This window comes from Vidua macroura, chromosome 2, assembly GCF_024509145.1.
Source record: "Vidua macroura isolate BioBank_ID:100142 chromosome 2, ASM2450914v1, whole genome shotgun sequence".
Taxonomy (NCBI): domain Eukaryota; kingdom Metazoa; phylum Chordata; class Aves; order Passeriformes; family Viduidae; genus Vidua; species Vidua macroura.
Genome location: NC_071572.1, coordinates 50,552,425 through 50,579,871, shown reverse-complemented (window position 1 = coordinate 50,579,871; position 27,447 = coordinate 50,552,425). Strand labels below are relative to the sequence as shown.

The 27,447-nt window shown below is 40.6% G+C and overlaps 1 protein-coding gene across 2 annotated transcripts in view; it reads right to left on the bottom strand.

Annotated features, from left to right (window-relative positions):
- Positions 1 to 27,447, bottom strand: part of KLF12 (KLF transcription factor 12) — a 231,349-nt gene that overhangs the window by 66,842 nt on the left and 137,060 nt on the right. For both annotated transcript variants that reach the window (XM_053971027.1, XM_053971028.1), the window contains exons 4-5: positions 22,136 to 22,673; positions 7,534 to 7,669 (exon numbers count right to left, since the gene is read on the bottom strand). In XM_053971027.1, the coding sequence (XP_053827002.1) occupies positions 7,534 to 7,669; positions 22,136 to 22,673 (674 nt within the window). The remainder of the gene's footprint in view (positions 1 to 7,533; positions 7,670 to 22,135; positions 22,674 to 27,447) is intronic.

The window sequence follows — 27,447 nt, the reverse complement described above, 5'->3', positions numbered from 1 at the left end:
AAGAGGCAGATGTACCTGATCCCAACTCATTCTCTGTTTTGCTGCATGGCCTTCAGCAAGTGACTAACCTGTAGATAACAGTAATATTTGAACACACAGGGGACCTGTACAATTTAATTAGTTAATGTTTGCAAAGTAGTCCAAAGATAAAAAATGCTGTATGAATGATAATCACACACTATTGTTTCATGGCATTTTATTCCAAAGCATGTTTGTGTAAACATGTTTAGAAATGTAAAATTCCAGTAAGGGCAAAGTTTGACAACTACCTTAAAATGATCGGCACTTCTTAAACTAAAATTTAAATTAATTAACAAATTTAACTTATGCTAAGAAGACATTTATATGTGAATTCAATACAAACACTAAATTGAAGCTGGGAAACAAGATCTTTGAAAGTTTCTTTGTGGCAGACAAAGGAAGTGAAAAAGACATACAGAAGGTATCAATGAACCAATAGGTGTAACTTTTTCACTGCAAGATAATGGTCTCCCAAATAGCCTAAGTGTTGAGTTACTTTTCTTTTCTTTAGCATCCAGACTTCTGTTAGTTTCAGGACTAATCATTAGACCAAACAATGGCAAACAGAAACAGGATTTTGGACTTTAACAGAACCAGGATTTCTTAGTTCTTCAAGCTTATTATGCAATTAATTTAAATATTTCTCTCAAGATGAAAATATTACTCCTAGCAATGGTATAGTAAAAGCTCCAGAATGACCTACTCAACAGTCATGGAAACTTATTCTTACAGAGGACACAGGAAGATATGATTTTATGTAGACAAAGGTCTACTCTTAAAAGCATTCTTATTTTCAAATTAGCTTTTTTCAGGGAACAATTTCACAATACCCCTATCTCCTGATACACTTCAAATTAAGCAATCCCTTTCAAAGCAGGAAGTGACATTAATTTCTCTGAAGAAGCCAGTTTTGATTTACAGTTGCCATTCACCTAGCCTTTGTTTCTAATGATCATTGGCTAGTGGGGAATCCAAGGCAAAAGGCTTTGGGACATATAGCAGAAAATTTTCATACCAAAAATCCTAGTGCATGCATAGGATGGCATCCTTTGATTTTATTGCCCAACTGTCAAGTTATTGAACTTTTCTTTTGTCAAACATCACATAATTTTAAAAAAGGAACCTTTTCAGAATAATATGGGTTTACTGGATTATTGAAACCCCAGGTTCATACTTAGTGCCTAAAGAGCAATTCCCAAAGGTATATAGGTCTTTCAAGCTCCTGAAATCCTTAATAAGGGCTTTAGGTCAATTCATTTCTATATACAAACAGAAATTTCTGAGAATTCAGATTTTGCTAGAAATAACTTTATAAAATGCCATATAAACACACTGTAGAAGAAGTCAGTACTTCTTCAACAAGCTGTCTGAACTGCTTTTAGGGAGTGCATGTAGGTAGGAGAAATCACACCTGTAGGTGTCAAATTTAGATGTAGTAGGTTCAGCTTCTTCTCAAGCCACAGACCTCCAGCATGGCCTTAGAAAATAACACAGAGGGAGTTTCCTCATATATAATAACTTCAGCAATGTAAAGTTTTATCACTCTCTAAATCACTTGTCCAGGTTTCTTTACAGCTGCTGGAGAAGACAGATACCTTTTGAAAGGTAGATTAGCATAACTGAAAAGTTGACTGGACTGAGAAGTATCTCTCCACTAAAGAAATCCAAAATACTCGAGCCTAACTTTTAGATAGCTTGCATTGTGAGAGATGAACTTTGCTGCAAGGTTATGTCTAAATTGGACAGTGCAGCACTACCTAGAGGCTGCCTCAGGTAGCTGAGACAGAGCACATTGCCAGCTCAGCAGTGCCCTTGGGTCTAGCCAGCGTCCAACCCAGCAACACTTTTCACTGCAGAAACCTCTTCTTTTCTGCCATAGGATACTTACTTGAGACTGCTGACAAAAAATAAAACAAAACTAGAACAGAAACATCCCTGAAATAATGACACAGTGGGGGCACCAACCATAACACAGATGCCTTGCAGGGCTCTTTGTCACTGCTGTCTTTCACTTACGTATCTGCACAAATGCCTCTCAATGCTTTTAGCAAGTCAGTTCAGTTTGTAGAACAACTCTGGAGGAGACCAAGGAGAAGCCTTACCATGTTACAGCCTGTGGGGAGGTCAGAGGCCCACAGACAGTTCTTTCTGAGTGTGTGGTCCAATTTCCCTCCAATTGCAGCAACTATGTAACCTTCTGCTCTGAAGTCTTGCTGCAATGGAAAAATGCATCCCAGACTTGGGTATTCTTCATGAGACAAGTAAAATTGAAATTGATATATTCCACAATTTCACTTCAAACCAATTAGTGTTCTCCAGTGGAAAAAAAAAAATCCTTTATTGAGGAATTCTGGATGAGCACTAGCCAATTCTCCATATGTAAAATCACCACCAGTTTTAAAATGAGCACAGGCAGATGTACCAGAAAGAGGGAAGCAAAGTTCACACAAACACTGCTGAAACACCCTCGCTTATGTTTTTTTGGAGGCTTGGGACAAAGTATTTTGTCTGCAAGTGGAAGGAAAAAATGAGGTGAAAGTTCCCTATAATGAATAGCACAACAGTAGTAAGGATTGCAATCAAAGCAGGAAAACAAACTGTAGAGAATGAATAGCTGATGGAAACAAAGATACAAACTTCAAAAGAAATAAAAATAAACCACAGAAGCTGATTTACACTGAAGAAGAGAAGGGAGAAAAAAAAGACATCTAGGAAAAAAAAATCAGATTTGAAAAGCATGTACTAATTTAAGAGAGTACATTGGTATGATGCTATCCTGTCTGTCTGTTGTGGAGTCTCTTTTTTTGTAACTGCAGTATCCAAAACTAACTCCTACTGTATTGCAGTAATAGATGCCAGAGATTTTCAGAATAAAGTAAAATGATCACATTAGCACCAATGTATCAATCACATAAAGTAGCCAAAGAGAACAGGGATTGAGTCCCTAATCTCATTTTCATACAAGCACTCCAAGGCACCCAGCTCAGCCTAAAGAAGAATTCATGTTAAAGGTCAGAGCAGTCACATACAAATGACAAATCCTATCTCTGTGAATTAACTGCAGCTATAACTACAAGTAGACAGGATTTCCTCTCTGAAACTTCTGACTCTCCCTTACTCCAGAAAAACAATACACTGTCTGAAGCATCATCAGTTTATATGCACAGTTCCTCTTTTCCTTGACATTTGAAAGAAAAAATGGTTCCATCAAAGGAGTTTCCTCCACTTACAACACCTAAGGAGAAAAGGAATCTAGAGAGAAAGAGGAATTTCTGCACCTTTGGATTTTTACCAACATACTGGTCAAAAGTTCATGCTAAAAATCACCCTCTGCCTCTCCTACTTCTGCCCTCAGCTTCTTCAAGTAGGAGATCTTATCTTATATTCAGGGAGGGAGAGATGCATGCTGTAAAATAATGCATTTTACCACACAAATGTGCAGGAAATAAGGAGATGAATGCTCTGTTCAGGGTTTGCATTACTATGTGCCATGGGGATGGCTCCCTAGGCCATCCCGCATCAGTTCTGCCTAGGGATGGAAAGGCTGTCAGGCTGATGGAACAGCATGTTGCCTCTGTGAGGGACCCTAAAAAAGTTTTACTGCTCTTCGAGGGGGGGACTAATGCCTTCTCCTCCCTTGGCTTCATAAAGATTTCTGGAGTGTATCTGAGATTTGGTTCTGAATATATGATGCTTTTCTTGCTGTGTAATAAGCATCAGTGGTGTCAGGCATATAGAGGCAAATCTGCTCTTTGTTAGATGTTACATGTCAAAATGAGTTTGTAAAACATGCCATAGAAAGGATGAAATGCTGCTTACAATGCAAAGCCCACTGAAATCTACATAATGTTGCAATATTTATTATCAGCCAGAGCATATTATTTGAGATTAATAAACAATTCTTCGTCCGTATTTTGTAAGGCATAGCAACTGCCATAAACCACCACTGTCACAGGAAGAAATTTCACTGAAGTACCATGCTTGAAATAATGACTTTATTTATCTATAACTTTACAGTATTGATTGGGTTTGTTGAACTGAAGGAGAACTATAAACTCATTCCAAAAGAACTACTGAGTAAGAAGACTGGAAGCTCAGCCAACATAAAGCTTGCAGCAAGAAGGCAATTTCCCTGAGAAAAAATAGTCATACTTGGTCACTTTACAAATATGCAAGCAAATTACATTCTGTTTGTGTAAATAAGAACTAATGCCAAGCACGTGGCTCTTAGTGTTTCATTGTCACAATTTTTATTCCTAAGAATTTTGTTTCTGTAAGACTACAGTGGACCCGAAACAAAGCAGCAACATAGGTGGATGCCATCCAGTTTAAGAGGACATGAAAAGCAAAGCTTTCAAATAGGTATTACAAACTGTCCTGTGACCCAGCTAGGTAAGTGTCATTTCCAAAACAAGCTTTAAAATGGCTGTATTAAAAAACCAGTTTCTCCCCAAAAACTGACGAGCTGATTTCCCTGTGGTTAAAACCTGGCAGACTGAGATACAAGGGAAGATGCAGGAGCATTCAGTACAATGCTGCCACTCCCAGCTTCTGGCACAGTAGCTCCCCAGTCAGGCGCTGTGGATTGCTGTGGCCTCACCTCGCACCAGGGATCTGCAGTGTTGACGTGTGTCCCAGGCAGCTGCCTGCACCACCCGTGGGCGATGGAGAGGAACGGGAGCTCACAGGCTGGAGTCTCTCGCTGTCCCTAAATTAGACAGCTCCAACAGGGTGGAGGGATTGCTGCCTGAGCGTGCTGAGCGCTCCCGTAGGCACGGAGTGAGGTAACTGCATGGGATGCAGATAGCCACGCAGGCAAGATGAATCCTGAGCCCCACCGACAGCACACAGGGAAAGGCAGGAGGCAAGGAAAGGCAAGGCACTGAGGCAATCCCTCACAGCCCCACATGCTGTGTGAGGGGCTCTACAGGATCAACCCAAAGCAAATGCCCACCACCAGATACTGAAATCCCCAGAGTCTGAACCCCCTTACTGCTCTTAGAGAATAGGTGGCAGTAGGCACCTATATATATATGAATATATATATATATATATATTCATAATCCTTATGCAGAATAATTTAAAATATGCCTGCAAAACAAGCAAGAAAAGATCAGCTGTTGTCTCACACCTGCTACCAAGCACCTACAAACTGGTATTGTGTTTAACAAAGACAAGACTGTACAACACCAATTGGTACTGAAGAAAAGGATGCTGCCAATGCTTTGGAAGTACTGTGGTGTACTTCCCAGCCACTCTTTGCAAGAAGTTATTTTTTGGGCAACTATTCACCAGAAAGAGTTTACAAGCTCACTTAGAAAACAACGCACTCTGCGGAACAGTCACCCAGACTCAAGGGCCAACCTGTCTCTGTCAGGCACTAAGCTTTGACCTACGCTTTACTGACTGCTGAAGAAGTCTTTCTATGCATGTCCCTGTGCTGCCTGGTTATTCAGCAGAACAGTAGGTGCCTTTCCATGTCCTCAGAGGAAATTCCTGTCTGCTAAGTTTAGAAGCTGAAATTGAGCACACAGGATCTCCTTTTGGAAGGCTTCAGAGGCACTTTCCTCTCTGCAACAAGGCTATGTAGAATGAGAGCTTCTTTTTCAGTGGAGTCCTTTGCTAAACATCTAACATTAAGGTACATACTAGATGCCTAAAATCAAAATAGAGCCTGCCCATAGGACACATTATTGCAGACCAAGTAAGAAATAGATTGAGTGCAGTCGGCATGAAGCGCCAACATTCCTTTTGAACTCAGCAGCTGTATGTGTGGTGTCTGTGACCGAGAATGAAGATGACAAATTGCAGATCACAGTCAAATTAGATTTTCCTAATGGGGCTTTTGAAATAAACTAACAGATTACTGTTTAAATAAAACTTGTATCAAGAATGAGTTGATGTTATATTATTAAATTTCTAAATTTGATTCTTAAGCTCCAGAGCCAGTCAAGTAATACTCAACATATTTACCTTCACAAACTGTGGAATGCATTGTACAAAAGCTAAAAAAAGCTTCCCATGGTTTGACCAGTTCTCTAAGTGTTCAAGCAATGCCCATCACAGAGAACAGTATCTGCCTGCCAGTCACATATTAAAATTACTTGCTAGCGCTCCATACTTCCTTTGTTCAGTAATTAGTGCAAAATCATTTACTGCAAAATCATGATGTATTGTTTTATTTCTCTGGCTTACTATGTGTGCTATAAATTGAGAAAAAATACTTAGCACTTCAGGGCCTGCTGTTGTGACTAGAAAATTGAAAATACACATGGGACCTGTCTATCAAGCAATAGCCTCACTGGCAAAGAAACCTTCCCCTCCTTTATTACTGTTAGAAAGGGAGCCTTCTAATCACAGAACCAACACCTTGTCTTGCCTTGCCTTGCCCACAAACACCTCTCTCTCTGCTTAAGGAAAATATTGGCCTGAGATTCACAGTTATGGTGCTTGGCTGGAAGATGAGGTAGTTCATGTCTGGTGAAAATGAAACAAACAAAAAAAAAAAACAACCCCAAAAAACCCAAAGGCAGTACTTCCCCAAACGTGGCTTTAAAATGTCAGCTCTTTTAGCTGTTGATGTCCAGGAAAACAAAGCAAAACATTTTTAGATACCATATTAAGACATTTAAAATGCATCTATAATAATTTACACAATAGCAGTGTCTACTGGCCTTCATTATACCAATTTTTTTATTTAATAATGTCCAGAATGCCCATATTTTGAACCTCTCAGATAAAGTAACGTGTTTTATGGGTCTAACACAGGCTTCAGTGCCTGGAGGCTCTAGTTCTATTTCCAGCTCTGCTTCAGACCTACAGGGTGACCTTTACGCATAACCTCCTTTTCCTCACCTATAAAATGGGGATATTAATACTTATTTACCTCACAGTTGGTTCCCTTCCAGCTGCTACAGTGACTGACCAACCTCATGCATCTACAGAATTGCAAATGTTCAGGATAAACTGCTTCTTTCTTTTCAAACAAGCAGTGCAGGTACTAAATCAAGAAATCATTTGTCCAGCCAGTTAGCAAAAGTACACAGAAAAATAACCACAGTGGAAAATTTTTCAAAGCCCCTCAGTAATTTCCTTCCAATGATACTGTCCTTCAGGAGAAATGCTGCTAGTTCCTATCTGACACCAACTAGAATCAACTTCCTGATGATGCATTCAGTCAAGGAAAAAATACATGGTTTTTGAGTGGTAATCTAACCTGGTCTCTCTTTGGAGAGGATATAAAACCACTGCAAGCTTTCCAAGTTATAGGGGAAGAAACAACTTCAGTATGAAACTCAACCTAATAATGAGGGCAGAGAGAAAGAAAGGAAAAGATCACGAGAGAGCCAAGAGATACAGACATCTCTTCCAAAAAAGGGAATAAAGCTCCACAGAAAAGGTGCTGGCAGGTATGCTGCCTGCAGGCAGGAGGACAGCCCTGCAGCATCGGTGCCTCCGTTGGCCTGGGAACACCTCAGTAACACTCATCTTGTCTGGGAACGTGATACTTACTCTTGTACTGCTCTGGCTATGGAGAGCGCTGTAGATCCAGTTTCATTAACGCTATCTAAGGTCACATTTGGCAGGTCGTCATCATCACTGTCACTTTTAATTTGTCTGGGAGATAGGCCTCGGGGGTCCATTTGTGCTGGAAAGAGACATATAATGGATTAATATGAGTGTGCTGAAATTAATCTTGTCCCAGAACAACATCAGGGCGCACAACACATCTGCCTGCTCCGGCTGGAGAGCAGCGCTTGTGCTGAGCTTCCCAAATCAGCTGATAGGTGGGCAAAGCCACCCAGTGGTGCCACAGCTGGATGTGAGCATGTCCAGGGGCATGCAGGTCTGTGAATTCAGAGGCTACACCAATTCACTCAGCAGTACCGAAACATCACTGCTCAGACCGCATCCAACAAAAACCCAGTTTACTCTCAGGTAACTTATGCTGCCTGACTTCACAAAGCAAAGGGAAGGGGAAGAAGGGAAAGGATTACATCTGCTTTGTACAACACAGAACACTCAAGAGTACATTTGACAGCAAAAATTCAGGAGCAATCTCTGATTCTGAGCATTCATTGTGAGGTATCAGGATGGAATCCATGTCACTCCACTCAACTAAAATTTAGGCATCCAAAACCCCAGTTCTCCTGATTTCTGACATAATTCAACACCATTGTCAGCCTCTGAAGGATCCTTCACTCCACACTACGTGTAACCTCACACAGGCAAACAACATTCAGGTGACCAGTGTCAGTAGGGCTAACACATTTTTTTGAAAAATCACCCAGTTGCATGTCTTACAAATGTCTGAAGATCAGGAATTTTAGGATTGTTTTACCTGTCCACAGCTTACAGTATCCATACTGCATGGCAATGGAGTAAGTGCCCGGGTCCTGGCAGTGACAGCCGCAGGGACTTGTATAAAGAGCAGCCAGGGCTGCCCCGTGGCAGACACAGATGGGTCCAGTCGCTGCAGCTGACCCACTGCTGGGCACAGCTGAGCCCTACAGACAGCAGGGGTGTCTCAGGGAAAACAGGTTTAAGAAAAGGCAAAACAACTGGCCAAGAAAGAACTGAGGGGAAAAAAGTGTGAGAAACACTTTACATTGAGGGTGGCAGAGCACAGGAACAGGCTGCACAGGGAGATTGTGGAGCCTCCCCCTCTGGAGACATTCAAAACCCACCTGGATGTGTTCCTGTGTTACCTGCTCCTGGTGACCCTGGCTTGTCAGGGGTGTTGGACTGGTTGATCTTCAGAAGTCACTTCCAATACTATCAGTTCTGGGATCATGTGAAACAGCTCTGAGATACCAATGTGCAAGGAGATGGAAGGGAGAAGCTTCTCCATAATGGGGCAGTTCCTGGAGGAGACTGTCCTGATGGAAACTACTATCTACAGGGAACCCACAATGGAGCATGGGAGCAGTGTGAGCAGAAACAGCAGCAGAGAGGAACTATCATGGACTAACCACAGCCTCCAGTCCCCATCCCCCTAGGACGGGGAAGGAAGAAGAGCTGGGAATCAAGGAGTAGAGTCCTGGAAAAGGGGGTTGGGGATGGTGGTTCTCACCATCCTAATCTACTTTTAATTAGCAATAAATTACTTTTCCCTGCACTGAGCCCTATTTGCCTATAAAGGTAATTGGTAAATGATCTCCCTGCCTTTATCTTGAGCCTTGAGCTCTTGCACCTTATCTTCTCCCCTGTTCTGTAGAGGAGGAGGAGTGAGAGCAGCTGGGTGTGCACCAGGCAGATGGCCACCAGAGTTAGCTTTTCTGCCAAAAAGAAACAGGAAAGGAGAGGAGACCAGAAAGGCAGGTGACCTGCCTTCCCTCTTATGCTGGCTGCTGTCCTTCAAAGGGGAAGAAAGCACAATTCAGCAGGATAAGGGGAGGGAAACAAGAGATGCCTATAGGGGGGAAATATGGGGCACAACTGTGTCTTGGGATAGTGCTGAGAGGAACTTGGGGTTGCTTGTGCCATAGATAAACTTCAGAGGTGATGTGGAGAAAGACATTTCTCCTTACTCATGAAATACCACATAGGATTAGTAAGTGCTGAGAGACACCAAAAGCAGCTGGAGAAGAGAGTAAAACTGGAGAGATGTCTGACTGTGCAAGGGAGGCATAGGAAGGGGAAAGACAGGCAGAGATTTATGTAAAAATGTGTTTATTTTGTCTGCTATGGTGAAATAGAGGAATTCATGTTATTTATTTAAAGAGCTAACTGTTGCAGTTTGTTAGCTTGTGCTCTCCTGTATTGCACAGGAGACAGGACACTTCCTTCTGGGTCTTGCAACATGATTTTTTGAGAAAGGTATTCATTCCTACTCAACTCTGGCTAACCACAGACCTAGACAATAGGTATCACAGGCTCCCTTTAGAGATCATGAACAGTTCAGTGGGCCCACAGCTAGGGAGCAACTCCAAAAGTCATAGTTAAATCTGCCATTATGCCATCTTTCTTATGTTACAGTGTTTACTGACTCTACAAAAGGGACTGAGTTACAATGAAAAATGGGAGGGCTGCAGATACTTCAGGAGCTGTGCAGCCGTAACAGTAGGACTGATGAATAGCTAGGCTCTTGAAAAGAAAGCACTCCACAAATGATTGATGAATCCAGGGAAAGCTGGTCTTAAATTTTAATTTATATCTTAGCTGCAAACCACCTGTGAGTAAAAGAACACTGATTATAAACTAACTTTCAGTTGTGGTTTCTATGTTACAGAATTTTGTAAGGAAAATGCTGTTAAATATGTTCAGTAAGCTGATGGAACAACCCCTCCTGGAACCACAGTTGCACAGTACTACTTCTATTATCCTTCTACAGGCACAGGTTAGGTGCCTCAGTAATGCTGGCTACGTTTGGACTGCTTACTATTTCTTCATATATGGTAAACACCTTTTGCTTATCAAAGCAAAGGCTATTGACAGTGAACCATGACCTCCATGAGACAAATACAACTAAATTTAAAAATTGTTTGAAACATTCATTCATTTTAGGCAGAATGTGCACCATTCTAACTATGCTTCTTAAAATCACAACTTACACATGATGATATTCAATGTGTAACCTCAACCTGAGCACTAGGGATAATTTAGTACTTTATTTAAAAGCAACTGAACCACCTAGTCAGCTGATTTAGGCCCAGAAAACTATTTGGAAAGAAGTGCCACTTCTGCCTTGCTCCCTAATGCTCCTTCTTAAAATAATGAGGTTATTACTAGGTATTTAATTAATGCTAAATCTAGAAAAGATTATATTCTTTTCAAAGAATCACAGAAAGGCATAGGTTTGTAGGGACCTTAAAGATGATCTAGCTCCAGCCCCCCTGCCATGGACAGGGATGCCATCCACTAGACCCAGCTGCTCAGAGCCCCATCCAACCTGGCCTTGAACACTTCCAGGGATGGGGCAACCACAACTTCTCTGGGCAACCTGTTCCAGTGCCCTACTACCTTCTGAGAAAAGCTTTTATTTCCCCCTTCGAGTGAATCTCATTACAGAAAATTATGCTTGTATCTGCCCGATATTTAAATGTGCTACAAATGATGCACTTGTGAGAGCTAGTTATTTGTTCACAGAATTAAAAATTGTAACAAAAAAGCTATGTATGTTAACTGAGGTTTAATCTGACTTGCACTACAGAAGTTTTAATTAGCTAGCTCAGAAACTAAACCTAACTCGAAATTATGAAAGTTGTTACATAACCTAGTCTATAATACAGTTCTTATATTTTAATTCTGATCACTTAAGTGTGAATACACCTACACAAAAAGAGATTGTATAAATGTGTATGAACAATGTTACATACTTTCATTCTTTATGAGACATGTTGTTTCATTATTACTGCAGATTGCTGGCTCATAAGTTATTCTTGAGACTCCTATGACATCTGGTATTGATTTTAGATTACTACAGGAATGTGCCAGGATGAAAGCTCTCACTTAGCTTCTCCTTGTTTCTGCTCAGTAAGTCCTACTCTGTACACTTCTAGCACAGACACGAAGTTGCTAATAGGGTTGTACTTTTTCACCCAGGGACAATTTACTGTACCCACTAGGTACAGTTTGCCCCATCAGACACCAGTGTTTGAGCACATAATGAGGTGCTGCCACACCTAAGTATGGAGAGGACAAAAGGTGAGGAATGGAAATGTATCAGTGGGTAAATTCAAAGGCAGGTATTTCAAGTACTGCTATATACTTGCAGAAAACCCAACTAAGGATTGTAAGTAAATAAAACAATGTTCTACAGATTATTCCCTTACTTTTTATGTCAGCCCACATATATATCCTTTTTTGTCTCTCTCTTCGTTTGTCACTTCCTTCCAGCTTGTAGACGTGGGTGGCCGAGGCACTTGGGAGCTGAGGTGACTGACCAAGAGGCTGAGCTTTGCTGCTGCCAGCTGGTGTAAACTGCCCTGATTTCTCATCAGCATGGCTGTGGCTGCTAGGGGAAAACAGCCTTTAAAGCTACTCTCTTCCCTGAAATGAGCCATGTGAATAACCAACTGGCCAAAAGCCTAACAAGTATCTCCTCCTCACCACTCTCCGCAGCATGCAAACAGCAGCACAGGACTGTCACACGTTAGGAGTTCATGACTCCTACTTATGTCAACAGCTCTGACTTTCTCTTGGACATCTAAGAACAACTGTTGAACTCCTGGCATCAAGGTTTATAAATACCAGCCTCAGTTCATAAGCACTGAATTAGAAGTAATTACTGGCCTAATGAACATCAAACAGGAGAGGATGAAGAGATGCAGGCAACAGATAGTTTAGCAAATGAGATAAAAAAGGTGGAGGACAAGTGAGTAACAGAATGCAACTGGCAAGCAAGGTGGAGGAAAGCCCATAAAACATGCCAATGCATTTTAACCTCCCTTCATGCTGTACCTTGCTCTAACAACCAAGCTCTTCCTTGAACTCAGGACCATGGGGACTTGTCTGGGTCACTGAATCGAGTCCTCCCAAATACAGGCAGACACATGAATTAATAAAGCTCCAGCCCTAAACCTTAACTAGTTTTCTTACCCTTACGACGCCTCTTGAAAGGTAAGATTTGTCCAACAGAGCTATCAGGTGTTTTTGTGAAGTGTGAATGAGGTTAATGCAAGGCAAGCAAAAAGAAACCAGTCAGAGACTGCTGCTTTCATGGGACAAAGGTGCCACTGAATGAGTGCACAGGAGCTACAGAAGCAAGCTGTTAGCTCTCCATGCTGAATAGACTGGTGAGCCAGGGGAGTTAAGAACGTCTGCAAGTGCTGAAGGCTACAAGCAGCCACATTGCTTCCCATCATTGTTAGCCTCAAGAAACAATGATCCTTTTTTGCTAAGAAAAGTAGAGAGAATTGCTCATGATATTATACACACAAATACATGCAAACACTTCTTAATGCCCCTTTGCCAAACTGTACCAAAAAGGAGCTTCCCTCTGGGCACTATGAGCAAATTCACTTCCGGCACTTATTTTAAGTGAAGGTGTGCAAATGGATCTCACATAAAGCACATACCAGCCAGTAAATACTACACAACTTAAGTCTATCATCATTAATATTGTATCTGCCAGCTGCCAGTTGCCAGTAGGAAAAAGCCGGATCTGGATCAGATATAAGCTTGCTTCTATTTCTGTCAAACTGAACAGTTTGGGGCTTTAAAATTTATTCTGGCTGTGGGGTCAGACAATACCTGATCCCACTTCTGAGGACAGAATTGCCTGTTCTACAATGCTGGAAGAGATTTAAACTTACAGGGGAGCTTTTTAATGAGCACTGCATACATTTGTGCTTTCTGGCACACGGCTGCATTGGTTTTGACATGGTACAGGATTAGCCATGTCACGGAAGCACAATTTCTGGGAAGGATCCAGCTTGTCGGTTGCTAAGGGCAGATGAACCCCTTGGAAGAGGATCAAGCCTCCACCTCCCCACGGGAATAACCTGAGCCCACAGCCACACCATCAGGGGACCTTTTTCCTTCTTCATTCCATAAACTGGTGCTCCTGCCCACATTCTGGAAACTCTTGGGAAGGAAGGGATTGTGGACTTAAATTGCTCCAGGCTGACAAGAGCCCAGCATCCCTCCTCCCACTTCTTACACATGTGCTGCTGATACTAGGATGGTAGGTAAATTTTCTCCCCATCTGTCATACTTGGGTATCAGCCAGGTATGTCCTAACATCTTGGCTTTTTTTCAGTGATTAATCAGGGATACACACCTCAAGCGCTCTGATGTGGTCAGACAAAGCCAAGCACTGTCCGAAGCCCTGCATCTGGATGGCTGCAGGTGGCATGAAAAGGGCCATACACCACAACACTGCTGTCACCACTGGCAGTTCTCAGTTACTGCAACCTGATTTACTTTCCCTAGTCAAATTTCCTGTGAGTGAGATCATCTCATCATTAGGTTCATGAACACCCAATAGAAATAAATTTTATGTCTACATCCTATCTTTGATTTAAAGGCAAATATGAGACCCTTGGGCTAAAGATTAATGAAATATTTAAGAGCAGGAGAAAACTAAGTAACCATTAGGAGTTTTACCTCAATTTATAGCTAAGCTAGATAGTAATTAACTGGTGTCGAAATGACTCTGTGAGATGATGCTTGCTGGTATGAAAGCAGAGAGAAAATTTCAGCATCCTGAAATACCTCTGTCTCACTTCAGCTTAAAAACTCAGCTTTCTGCATTTACTTAACTTTCAGCTAATAACTTTGTAAACTTACACACATGTAGGTTTGCCAACACACCACACCACAATAAGAATCACCGTTACTCTTAAAATAATTAAAAATTTGTTCCTGCTCTTTGAAAGGATTTCCAAATTCACAGTTTGCTTGCTTTTGTTTCACATTTTAGACTCCCTACCCTGCTTTCTCTGAAGGATGCCTTATCAACTTGCTAATCAAAATGATTGTTCATGATGGGATTTCCAACTGGTCCTGCCATTCACACACAAGGACTTGCCTGCCAGAAGCAGGGTTACACATTTCTGCAGTGGGGTCAGTGACACCAAGACCTGTGCTAGCTGAGACATCAGCCTGGATGGTGGGGAAGCCCCTCCAGCCTTGCTAGTTCAGATCCACACCTGGTGATGGGTTTGATCTCAGAAACACAGATTTTTATTGTGTGGAAGTTTAAATGAAGCAGAAACATGGAATGCCTCAATAAGCCAGAAAGGGTCATCTTTCCTGTTTCCAGTAAACTCCTCTCTGGTTGATTGCAGTCCATGTTGGCATACAACAGATTAAAGACTGTCTCCAGCTGCAAGTAATGCTGCTTTGCACTTACTTCCATTACAAATGGAAAACAAAATACTACCTCACATGTCAAAATTAACATTAATAAGAATCTCATTACTACTGCTGTTATACATGTGTGTCCCCGTGTCTGCAGAGCACGAAGGATTGAAGTAACAAAAGACATTTGCTGCCAAACTCCTAGAAGGATGGAAATGGAAAATATGGCTAAGTAAACTGTATGGCACTCATGTTTTAGCACAATACACATTTAATCTGCCAGCATCAGAAACACTGCAGTTATGAATACTGCAGTGTCTAAAGCATAACTTTGGACCCTTAATTTCGGCATAAAGCATAGTTCAGTATCTGATATATTGCAAGAAAGCTCCCAACCAAGAGCAAATCTTCTGCTCTTTCTTAAACTGAAACGGTCTCAAAATGTCTCTGATAACAGATGCATCTGGGTAGATCAAACACCAAGCAGAAGGAAATCATCTCCATCCTTCTTGGTTACTCTTGGAAAACTGGTTTTAGTGGAAGTCAGCCTTACACCGCAGTTTGATGTTTGAAACAAATGAACATCCCCCTTCTTCGAAATTTTTTTAGAGAACAGTACACCATCATGGACTTAGCAAGAGAGCATCAAAAAAGACTGCAACACACATCACTATGCATTTTTAACGGTGGAAACAACACTTCCAGATGCAGATGTACAGGAGCTACTTAAAATTACAACCTCAGAGACTGTGTTGTACTCAGGTTTATTTAATGCATTCTAGGAAACAAAAATGTGTCTTTACAGACCTACCAAATGCACATGAATGATGCTATTCACTATTTCCTTCTCCTAAGCTGGTTCCTACTATATAGAGCATATATAAGGCATTTTTCTTCCTATCTAAAGTTCATTATAAATGCTTTATGCATCGGAAAAATGCTCTGAGTGCACCTATCAGATTTTTCATCAAAACAGCTTGGTGCCTGGTAGGAGCAGCAGAATTGGTCGATTTATTTCATAAAACTTTATGTACAAAGCAGCAGTATCCATGAACGTAATGGTCAGAATATAGAGTCTACAGGGGTAATTTTTATTACAATTTATAGCAAGATTACCCATACTCCACAGTTTTCAGATTTTATGGGACTATATGGCTTGAGCAGTTAACTGCACCTAGCATGGTTATGGTTCACAGAGAATGGGAACTGGCACTGAATGCACAGTGTAACTAATCTAGCAGAGAATATTAATTGCTATGATCCAATCAAAGGCAATATTTAAAATCATTTCAACAGTCAAGTAATTTGCCATAAACCTGTAAAATAATAGCTAATGGAGAAATACAGAGCTAAGAGTGATCGCATGGATGTAATATATGCACATACTTAAGCATCTGTCATTGGGTTGTATACATAAACATACAAACCCATTTTTTAAACAAAGGACTTTTCTCTTTCTAAGCTATTTCCATGCCAGGAGACCTCATCTACACAAAAAAGGAAACTACTAAGACTACTGAGATTTATGTCTCACTGAGCATCCAGTATACAAACACTCTATCATCAAAAGTAAACAAGGAAAATAATAAGGACAGAATGTATCTAATATTAAATAAAATACTGTGAAACTACTATACAACGGTAGCAGACTGTAACTTACACAGTGCAACAGGCCAGAGGTATTTTAGACATCAGGAAGCTTCCAGCACGTTGGTCCAAGGCACAATAAAACCCAAGGCAGAGAGAAAATAAATGAGAAGTTTTAGGCATGTGTTTCTACTGGATCCAAATTCATGGGATAAAAGCAAGCAGATCAAAGCTCAGCCCTGGTGAGAATACAGAACTGAAGGGCCAGAGGCATTCTTGGCATGGAAGACAAGGAACTAACAGCTTCCAAAAGGTGCAGGGACTCAGGATATGTCAAAAGAGATTTACTCATCCCGCTTATGCTGGGCTTCACAAATCAAGTTGGAGTATGCCTGTACCTCATTCCCTTCCTCAAATCCCTCCTAGGGAACAATGAAAACGAACAATGAAGATCAACATGAACAAATCATATTGATGAATCGTAAAAGAGCATTTGCTTCTACAGTGAAAAAACCCAAGTATGTCACTAGTGAATCACTAGAAGCAGCACTTTTCTGGAAAATTAAGTAGAAGATTGTTTAGGGAAGTCCCTATAGTTAACCTAATCCATTTTGTCTTAAATTCAACCTCCTTGGTTTCAAATACCACAGTATATCATATATCCTGTGTTTTAACTTTCCACTCTGGCAAAAACTACTGTTTATTCTAGCTCTTAAATAATGTGCACCATCTTCAGGAGCACAGGTCCCACCATGAACACAAGCCTCTCCTCCGCCTGCTTCTCCTCCTGGCCAGCCATTGCCAACCTGTTCCTGCTTTCCCAGAACCACTAGTGTTTCTTCACCTGAACCAACCAAACAAGGGGGAGAGAGATCCAACATTCTGGGGACAGCAGAGGGGGAGGTGGACAGGCTGGAATACATACAGCCACAGAAGATTTTTGTGCATAACCAACAATGGTAGCTAAGGTAGAAACTGCCAGCCTCAATGCAACTCAAATCCAAAATAACTGTCCACTAAAACGCAGAAAGGATAATCACTCCACATGAAACAAAAAAGGCAACACTACTGGTTTTAATTAAAAGTCTCTTCCATAGCATAATTTATACAAACAGACCATATAATCTGACCTCTAAACATATGGAACATCTTAGTTTCTATCTTTGTACTACAAATTGCATTTACTTTTGTGAAATAAACTTTACAGTAGGCAGAAATAACAGGCTGTACTTAAAAAAAACAATAAGGGAAGTGGATAATGTAATCTAATGGTACTACTTGTTTGAAGTCACAAAATATCTGCAGCAAAAGATAATGCATTTACTACTTATCAATATATCCACAGTGAGGAATATGCCATGTGCAAACTGTGAAAAGACAAAACTGTGTATTTTTGCCAGGTCTGTGTACAGATATAACATAAAAATAGTTCAAGACTATGTCAATACAGCTATTTATGTAGAAGAGAAGCAGACAAAGTTCAGTTGGCAAATTTAAATTTATAATGTTCTGACTGGTGAATTTTGCAAGTGATTGTGTCTTCTGAAAACATAAAAACCCGCAAGAATGAGAATCCATAAATTTGATTCCAAAACTCCAGAAATATCAAAGTTGCACCAGCCCTTCGTCCTCCATTATCAGTAAGGAGTTTCTAAAAGGCTCTTAAATGAATGCATTAACTCCTCTGAACTACAGAAAACAATTTTCAAGGATATTGTATTTGGCAAAACCTGCTGCTACAGGGACATGATTTGCCAGTAGTATTCATATATCTGATGGATATCTGCTGAAAGCAAAGAACAGTGGTCCAAACCAAGCATGACATTCATATCATTAAAACCCTGAGGTTCTACAGTTTTTCACCTCAAAAAAAAAAAAAAAAAAAAAAAAAAAAAAAAAAAAAAAAACCAAAAAAAAAAAAAACCAAAAACACTGGAATAAATTTTTCAACATAGAAAATGCTATATTTTTTTTTCCTCTATGCTCAGTCTCAGGAAGAGTGGAATAGTCTTTCTTCTTGAAAATTTCCTCTTAAAGCAAGAAAAAAAACAGAGAAAACACAGAAATAGCTTGAGGCAGACATGCTGTATGGAACATGTTAGCCTCAATGCTCAATGGTTAACATACAGACAAACTTGGAGCAACTGAAGAGAGGGTTTTAAGGGAAACGATCAAGCAGGCAGTCTTATCTATAGGTGCTGCTACCTGCTGGGCCTCTAATTAAACTTTTAGCAATGCTGCTAAACAGGGAGCAAAAAAAAGCAAGGAAAGAGTTTTTCTGGGACTATAATACTGTTTCATGGAATATTTTAATGTACAATAATGCCTAGTCATCACCACCTAATCCTCACAGAAAAAAGCTCCAAGCACCTTTTAAAGCTGTGATAAGAGCAGTGACCACTGAAGGGAGTGAACTTTGACTCTGCCATGTTGTGGGGGTGGCAGAGGGTACAGCCCTCTGGTATCCATGAGGACTCGTGCCTGGCTCCCTTCCCCTCTGTGCCCGACAGCCCTAAAGTATTACTCTGCTTTGTGTGCATGAAACAATGAGAGAAGAAGGTTGTAGGGGGCAACTTGCACAGCCAGGCGGTGCTGTGGGGGCTGCAAGAGACCCTGCTGCTCTGGGGATCTCCCTTGAGTGTGTCCTCCTCAATGGGTGGACCAGGGCAGGAAGGTGCATGGTCAACAGGGGAGTCTCCACATAACTGTGTGTTCATAGCTGAGTGTTGTGGTGTTAGCAACTTGTAGGAATTTACTAAGATTTGCAAATGGTAAGTGCTGTATTACTGACACCGAAAATAGTGCTCTCTAATTACCTTCTAATTAAATTAATTACAATTAAACATTGTTATTAACTTCCTAAAAATGCACAAATCCTGGTTTTGATTTAGACTAGGTTTTTAATCCTACAAAGGCACATCACTCTGACATAAGGGTGCTTTTGCAGCATGACAGGCCTGTCTCCCATTGCCTGTCTTGGGGTATAGCATGTGGCACAGGACCTGATGGGATGCACCTTGTAAATACTAGGGCTACGTGTCTTCAAACAAAAAGAAATCTTGCAAGCAAAAAAAAAAAAAAAAAAAAAAAAAAAGGGGGAAAAGAGGAGGCAGGAGAGACAGCAGAAATAAACAGCAAACTGGGAGGCAGAAAAGGAGACCTGAGACTCTTCTGAAGGGTGGTGAGACAAAGAACACCATGATGAATGGCACCACGGAGAAGGATGCACAGAGGCGGAGGAGGAGATGACAGTATAGGTTGGAAATACTAACAGAAAAGGAAGGGAAGACAAAGCAGAGCTGCTGAAAGTGGCACTCAAAGAGCAGTCAGCAAGATGGGAAGGACTAGAAAAAAATAGAGAAATAGAAAAAGACGGGGAAACAGAAGACAAGGTAGCCACTTTCTGTGCCGGAGGGAAGAGAAAATTCAAATAGAACATGAAGAAAGAACTATTTGCTTGAACTGCCTAAAAAAGCAGCCACCAGGAGAGTTTTGTCTGCAAGTGAGAGAAAGGAGGACTGGGAAGCATCAGGGGAAGCAGAAAGCCACCTGCACAAAACACCTGGAAACAGTATTAGAGGGATGGTGACAGCCTGAGAAGGTTTTGCAAAAAAACTAAAAATTAAATGGTTCTAGTCAAACCTGGAAGGAAGAGGAAAATTCAGCATGAGAAAATAAAATTTGGAATAACAAGGAAAAAGCTTTTCTCTATGCCCTGTTTCTTGTATTTGCTCCGCTCAGCACCTGAACTCTAGAAAAACAGGAGAGGTCTGAGCTCAGGTCTGATGTAATTTTCATTAATTTTCACATTAAAATATCTCTTTTCAGAAAAGTGCCTTAGTCTCAGTTGTGTGAAAAGGGCTTAGATAAAGGTTAATGTAAAACATAACTTTAAGTGCTTCCCAACTGGCACTCCTGGATCATCAATGTCATCTCTGAATTAGCACCAATGCAGGAATAATACAGTGATTATGCTGCTGATGCTCTGTGGATCAACTGTTTCAGTGTGCATATTTTTCTGTTTCTGAAAATTAGCAGCATTCATGTAGAAGTTGAAAGCTGTGATTCTAGATGATTCCAAACCTGCATTTGTCCATCAGCTGGTAGAGGATTAGGAACTAATTCAATTTGGGAACAATGTCCTGCTAGGATCTGTGTACATTTATTTTTTATTATCAACACAAGAGCTGATCATTGAATGGAATTTAGTCTGCAACATATTAAAATAATTTAATTGGTTAATTGGTGCAATATCACTGCATTTAATTATTTATACTGTTTTGCATTAAAGAATGAAAAACACTCCAGCAGAGCTGATAAAAGATTACTACCTAGAGTGGATTGCTGCCCAATTTACTTCTATTGTATTTATTTAAATTAACCCGAACTTCTTAATCAAAAGAATTAGGGACATAAAGGCACACAGGGCTAAAATTACATCACTGTATGAAGTGTAATAAAAGTTAAACCATCATTTTGAGGCTTAAAAGTAGACTCAGATCAACAATGAGTTCATTTCCTATGTCCAAGCCTATTGAGAGGGCACAATCCCCACCAGTTGGACAGTCGCAGATTAACAGACAACAGGATACCCCTAAACATCTGAATGACCCATTACTGTAGTCCTGTACAATAACACATAGTTGCCAGTTAATGAAAAACAGACATAAGAGGTAAGAAACAAGTTGTTGAGACCTGCTCACTATGCAATTAGGAACACAGGAGATGCTACAAGACTTAAATGTCCTGCAGTCTCATAAGCCCCAAAGTAAGGTTATCTGTCAATATCCTCCCTTTCTGCCTAAAGCAATACCTCATTTCAGGGGAAAATTACCATATTTTATTCACTGACATGCAATGAGCCTTGAAATGAGTATCTCATTCCTTTCCTCATATTCCCATCTTGGTCACTAATGCCCCCTTTATAAAGCTATGCTTTAAATTTTCTGGGCACATCTGTTTTTTCTTTCCTTCCTCCACCTATTATCTCACTATCCCTAACAAGTTTTTGCTCCCTCAGTAACTGTTGGGTTCTCATGCTTTCTTGCTTTTGAGCTCCCCTTTCTGTGTTCTTTGGACACCTTAAGAGTGTATCCATCCTTCTGACATGTGCCTCTTCCTCCCTTCACACCTCCATGTGTCTCTTGGGTCCTGCATCTGCAAAACTCATTCCCAACATAAACGCTCTGGGTGGCTTCCTTCCCTTCTGCTGTTTAATCTGGAAGAAGAAACCTAATTCAAAGTATTGCACTGCCACTCCTTAAGCTTAGTAAAACCTACTTCTCTGCATCTGCTAATGCTCTTTGGTCCACAAACCTTTTCTTCACACATTCCTACAGCCCCAATAGCTGCTTTCTACTTGCTGGGGAACAAACCCTCTGACATTCCTCCCCTTGCTAAAAAATCTGAAACACCTGGTGAGTTTTCCATGTTCATCTATGATGTTTTATATATTGTCATAAATATTATACACTGACATTTTTTCCATTCTCCTACTTCTTCAGCTTCTGAAGAGGACTTATTTCTCTCAGGACAAAACCTGCCACAAGTTGTCTGAGCATCTAACACCACTGTTGAAATCAATCTTAGTTTAAAAACTTAATTATTTTAAAGATTATCCAGGATAAGACTTTTAAAGGTTCCTCCCAATTATGTAAGTTGTATGTCTTTTCAACAACAACACAGTAAGTGTGAAAACTAACAACTTTATAATCATTATATTTTTCTCATACAAGACCAGTTTCAGAGATGCCACAGATGCACAAAACTGGCTCCACCTTACCTTTGACATGGCTTCTCCCATCCTCCAACAGTGGTACTACTATAGTGTTGTTCATATTGCCAGGTGATCTCACAGCTGTATAGACAACAGGCACCGACTGTACCACCACGGGGATACGGTGCACATGACTCATTTTGTTGGACTGCAAGTTCATGGGACTTGAAGGTGGTACTGGATGGATAATGTGCAAAAACTGCTGGCCTCCAACACCAGATGCAGAGGCCACAAGAGGACCTGGAGTTAATACTGATGGTACAGATGCTGCCGAGGAGACTGATGTTATTACTGTGGGGGATGAAGCTGGCCGACTGGAAGAAGTAGAAGTAGAAGAAGGGGAGGAGGCTGATGCTGTCATGGAAACCGGTGAAGATGAAGCTGCTGTAGGGGATGACCTGGCTTTGTTTATTGACAAATCCACTGGTTCAGTCTGTGTTTGGAAATGGTCTGTAGATAATGAATCCTCCGTGGGGTCAGCCTTCATGTTGTTTAGTAACAAGGGTACAGCATCCATATCTGGGTAGTTGTGGACGTTTGGAGACTGTTGAGGAAGAACAAAGGGACATAGTTACACATGTGGCTAAAGATGACTCGCACACCCAGTTGCTAATGCATACCACACAACTTGATCATGAAAGCCACAGAACTTGTTTCCTTTTCTTGAGTCAGCTCTTAATTTTGAAGTACAAATCGTGTTAGAAAGCACAGACAAAATATTTGAACAAAATATTAAAAAGAAAAAGAAAATTCTACTCCCATTTCTTAGAAAGTGTCAGGATTAACAGCACAAAATCATCCTGCTTCTTTGCACTATGCAAAGTCACCAATGACAAAAATTTTAGTATTTTCAGCATTAACAACTATTTATATTGACAGAATATTATTTCCCAACATCTAATTTTAAACCACAGCATTACTCTCTTGTGTCATCATCACTCAGACATGAAGAAAAACTGGTTACCACCATTTCAACAACTTTCTGCATGCTCAAAGACTGTAATTTCCCCCCAGTTGTCTACTTTTTTCTAGACTAGGCAGACCTGACTGCTTCTTTCTGTCACACATCTGCTTTAAAAGGACAAGCCTTAGTACCTGTTTGCTTTTAACAGTGATCTTTGAAGTTTTGTTCACAACTTTTCAGAAGGTGGTGCCTTACGCTACCCTCAGTCCTTCAGTTCTATGTTTGACTTCTGCATTCTGAATGGTAGGCATTGATAATGAACTTACGTGTCAGTACAGAGCCACGCATTTGTCTGATTGCCCTGTCAGAGCGAGCAATGGTTACAGCAATTCATTATTCTGAACTAGCCCATTAGATAGCCTTCCTCATTGTTATTGTTATTATTTCCATACTAATTAAGAACAATTTTCCTGACTTCATGAAATAATCTTATGCTTTAGATGAATTCTTTCAAAGCTGGTTGGACTAAATTTATTCTAGAGCAGTACCATCTGCTATTTTTACAGTTTTCCCTTATTTCCATCATCAAAGAGGTTAATAGAATTTTTGAATAATGCTAGACCAAAGACAGATCCCTAGAGAAGTTCATTTGATATATCTTTCCATTTTGACAGTACATCATTAATAACCGGTCTTTAATGATGTTTTTTCAAGTAATTTTCACCAGGCAGAGCAAGGATGGAAATGCCCATCGATAATCTGGTCATAAGACAAAGCACAGCTCTCAGCTCCTTAGCTAAGGAACTCCATGGCACTGCACTGCAGCACAGCTTCTCTACAGACAGGCATTCGCACAGTGTAGTACCAAACCACAACCTCACACCTCACTGCTCCTTCAAACCTCACTTGACCCAAAACAATTACTCCCTGTACAGACCTAAGCAGCTCTAAATGCATTTATTTGATCTCTAGATTATAATATTTACTAAGTATCTAAAAATATTAAGTCAGAAATATTTAAGCTAGAAATATTTTAATGCATCTACTGTCAATAAACTAACAATCAGTCAAGCTATGAATTCCCTCTGGGGTTTTTATAATCAAGTACATTAAATATTTCCAAGGAAAGTCCTCCTTGTTTTGAGTCAGAGTCAAGCTTCAACAGAGAATGAAATTCTATTGAAAAAGAAAAATACAACCACTTATAATGAAAACTGCAGTAATAAGGACCTAACTGGGTATTATTCCTGGCATGCTGAAAGATTAGATGTTCTAGTAGATCCCATCTATTCAGCTGATTTAGATTGGTTCTTGGATCTGACATTTCCCCTTATTTGAAAGCAAGAACGTCTCTGGAATGTTCTCTTCCTCTATTCATACACAAATTAATTTAAAATAAAGGGACCACCATCTAAATAATGGATTCACCTGAACCCTAAATCCTGCTATTCTGTTGTAATACAAGTAACAAAAGCAAAATATACCTTTTTATAAAGACAATGGGAAATTCTCCTAAAAAGGACACAAAGTGAAGAACAGGTTTCTTTTCAATGCACATAACCAGCCATGAGTGACAAGGCTACATAAAGCTCTTCCTCAAGAAGGCACACCTGCCCATAATTGCCAGGTGATGATTCCTGGTAACTTCCTCTGAAGCACCTTGGCTATTGTCCATAATGAGATCCCCACCATGCCATCATAAAGACATAAACATACGTGGCACAGGAAGTTAATTTGTCAAATCTTGACAAGTCTCATCTATATGCACTTGGGAAGATAGACTGGTTCTGCTGAACTGAACCATAGGTACCACAGCGAAGTGGAAAGGGACACCTGCACCCTCATAAGGCCAAAGGCAGCATCTCCTATCTTAACTGTTTGAGAGGAGAGGGATAAATGGCATCAGCTTGTGCAAGAGAGATGAGGGATCCCCTCATGCACGTGGCCACACAAATGTCATCTAGAAGCAGCATGAATTGCCAGCTCTAGCCACAGTGTAAATAAATCCACCATGCAAAATCCTATTGCTTTACTCCAGGTTTGCCCTGGGTGCCAGAGGCAGATATCAGGTTGACCCACTGCCACAAGAGACTCAACAGAAGGGATCCACATAGATCTCAAAAGCTATTGCCAAACGGGTTGCATCTGCCCTAAAGTCCTAACCTGCCTTTGCAGCAAGCAGCACTAGGTCCCTCACAAGAAGAGTAAAGAGCCCCAAATCCTCCTGTACCTGATACCACATAAAGTATTTGTTCCGTGGGTAGAGTTAATGGTCTTTGAGACAAAGCACAGGTCATGACTTACAGATTTTTCTAAATTGTGCTAAGAACAGGCCTTTGTTTCACTATAGTAATTACACCTACTCCTTTGGGAATTCAGAAAAAAGTAACATGTAACTTCAGACTATCATACAAATCACTTTCTCTTATAACATCTCCTCTACATTTACTTTTGTTTGTACATTCCTTACATTCCATATATCCTTCCCTAGGTACTCTCTTCTTGTCCAGAGCTGCTGGAGGGGCCACACAGTCTGTGTACTATGGTAATGCAACTGATATTTTTATTTCAGTCTTCAGTAGTGAAACAAAGCTCGAAACCTTCACAATCCCTTCATGAATATCTCCAAACAGGATGACAACTGGCATGCCCTTCCATAGCTGCTTTTCCCTGACAAAACTCTAAGACTAAGGATGCCCTTTCTTTGGTAAATTCAGGGTGTGACTGATGTCAGTTGACATTACAAAAACCAGCAAGAACCTTATCAAAACAGGTTTGTATGTCTCATATTTAAGACAAAAATTGTAAGCAAGTGCTATATTTTGTTCTGCTGGTGGTAAACGAAGAGATCTACCCCAACAACTCACACTGCTTTACAGTGAGCTACAAGTGTTATATGTTCCTCCATGACCACAGATTTTATCTAAGCTGCCAAAACTCTATTTAAGCAGTGTGTGAATCAAAACTTTGAATAATAAATGTATCATTATTTTCTGAAAATGGAACATATAAGTAAACTTTTCTCAATGACAACAGCTATTCCAGAATGAGGAACTAAGGGAAGAAGAGCAGCAAGGAAGCAAAAAGGAATGGGTGAATTCTCAGCATCTTCCACTAATGTTATTAACTGAGAAATAACTGTTGATTGCCCTAGACACTGAGTGTTGTTGTTAGTTTTATTTAATGGAACTACATCTTTTCTAACTGAGAATATAATAAAGCTGTGATTGCGATAGTCAGTGTACCTTCAGCCATTCTGTCAGCTCAACTGGAAGGGAAACAAATAGCTGTGGTGCTCATTTCTTCTGTCTCTCCAATTCTGTCTTTCCATTCTCATCTAGTGAACTGGGTTTCTTGTGGTAGTGTGGGCTCAGAGGATTGCTAGTTTGGGCATCTGAAGCAGGCTTTTCCTGTCTGGCTCCCAAAAGCATCTGTGTTGGTTTTGCAAACTTCATTTTGGTTTTAGGAGTCTAAACTCCGCTTTTGAGAGTTTGGCAACTTTCAGAACATTTGCTGGCTTAGAAAGGGTTCATCCTAATTCAGTGGGCTGCCCTGGACACCTGCCCAGACCATAGAAATACAACATGAGGGGTTACATCTCCACCTGGCCTCCCTCATCTCACTGCTCAGCCCACTGGTACAATGGAGAGGGGCAGCTTCAGCCCTGCCACCAGCTGGGACTTGGAAGCAAATCTCAGCAACTCATGTCTCTGCAACATTGCTGTTGCATCCTTATGCTGTTCACCATCCACTCCAATCCAGGCTGAGCCAGAACTGGAAAGCAGGTAAGGATGGCTCCCTGTTAGAAAAGGCTTTTTAATAAAGCTGCAGCCTCTGTTAATCAATGCTCTTGGCTCATGCTTTTTGTGCCTGCCCTTTTAAAGCTGTACACCAGTGTTCTCTGCAATGCTCTGTTTCATTAACTTGTCATTAATAAATACTGCCAGGAACATAACACGTGATTTCCCTATTCACAAAGATTTTTTTTTTTTTTTTGGCTGAATAAAAAAGCATTCCTTACTCCTTATTCCCAGACCATTACAGAAAAACAACCAGTCTACCTCACAACCCGCCACAATACCCAGAGCGAAACACAGTGACGCTGCGGCTGGTAACATCCTATCTGCTGGGCAGCCATCCTTTCCTGCACAGTTCTTCATCTTCTCTCCAGCCCCCTGAATTTCACCTCCTCTTAACTTATTTGTGAGAAAATTTTACAACAGCCCCTTTTGACTCTACTTTTATTCTACTCATGGCAACTCCTCTGTGTATCAGCATTGTCTCCTACCCTAAAGAAGCCATGAAGAGCTCACAGTTTGCAAACAGCTGAGGTTAAAACCAGAGAAAAAGCAAAGATTATTCTGTTGTCATCAACTCATCCTGACACCTTGCAGTTCACCACCTTCACATGGTA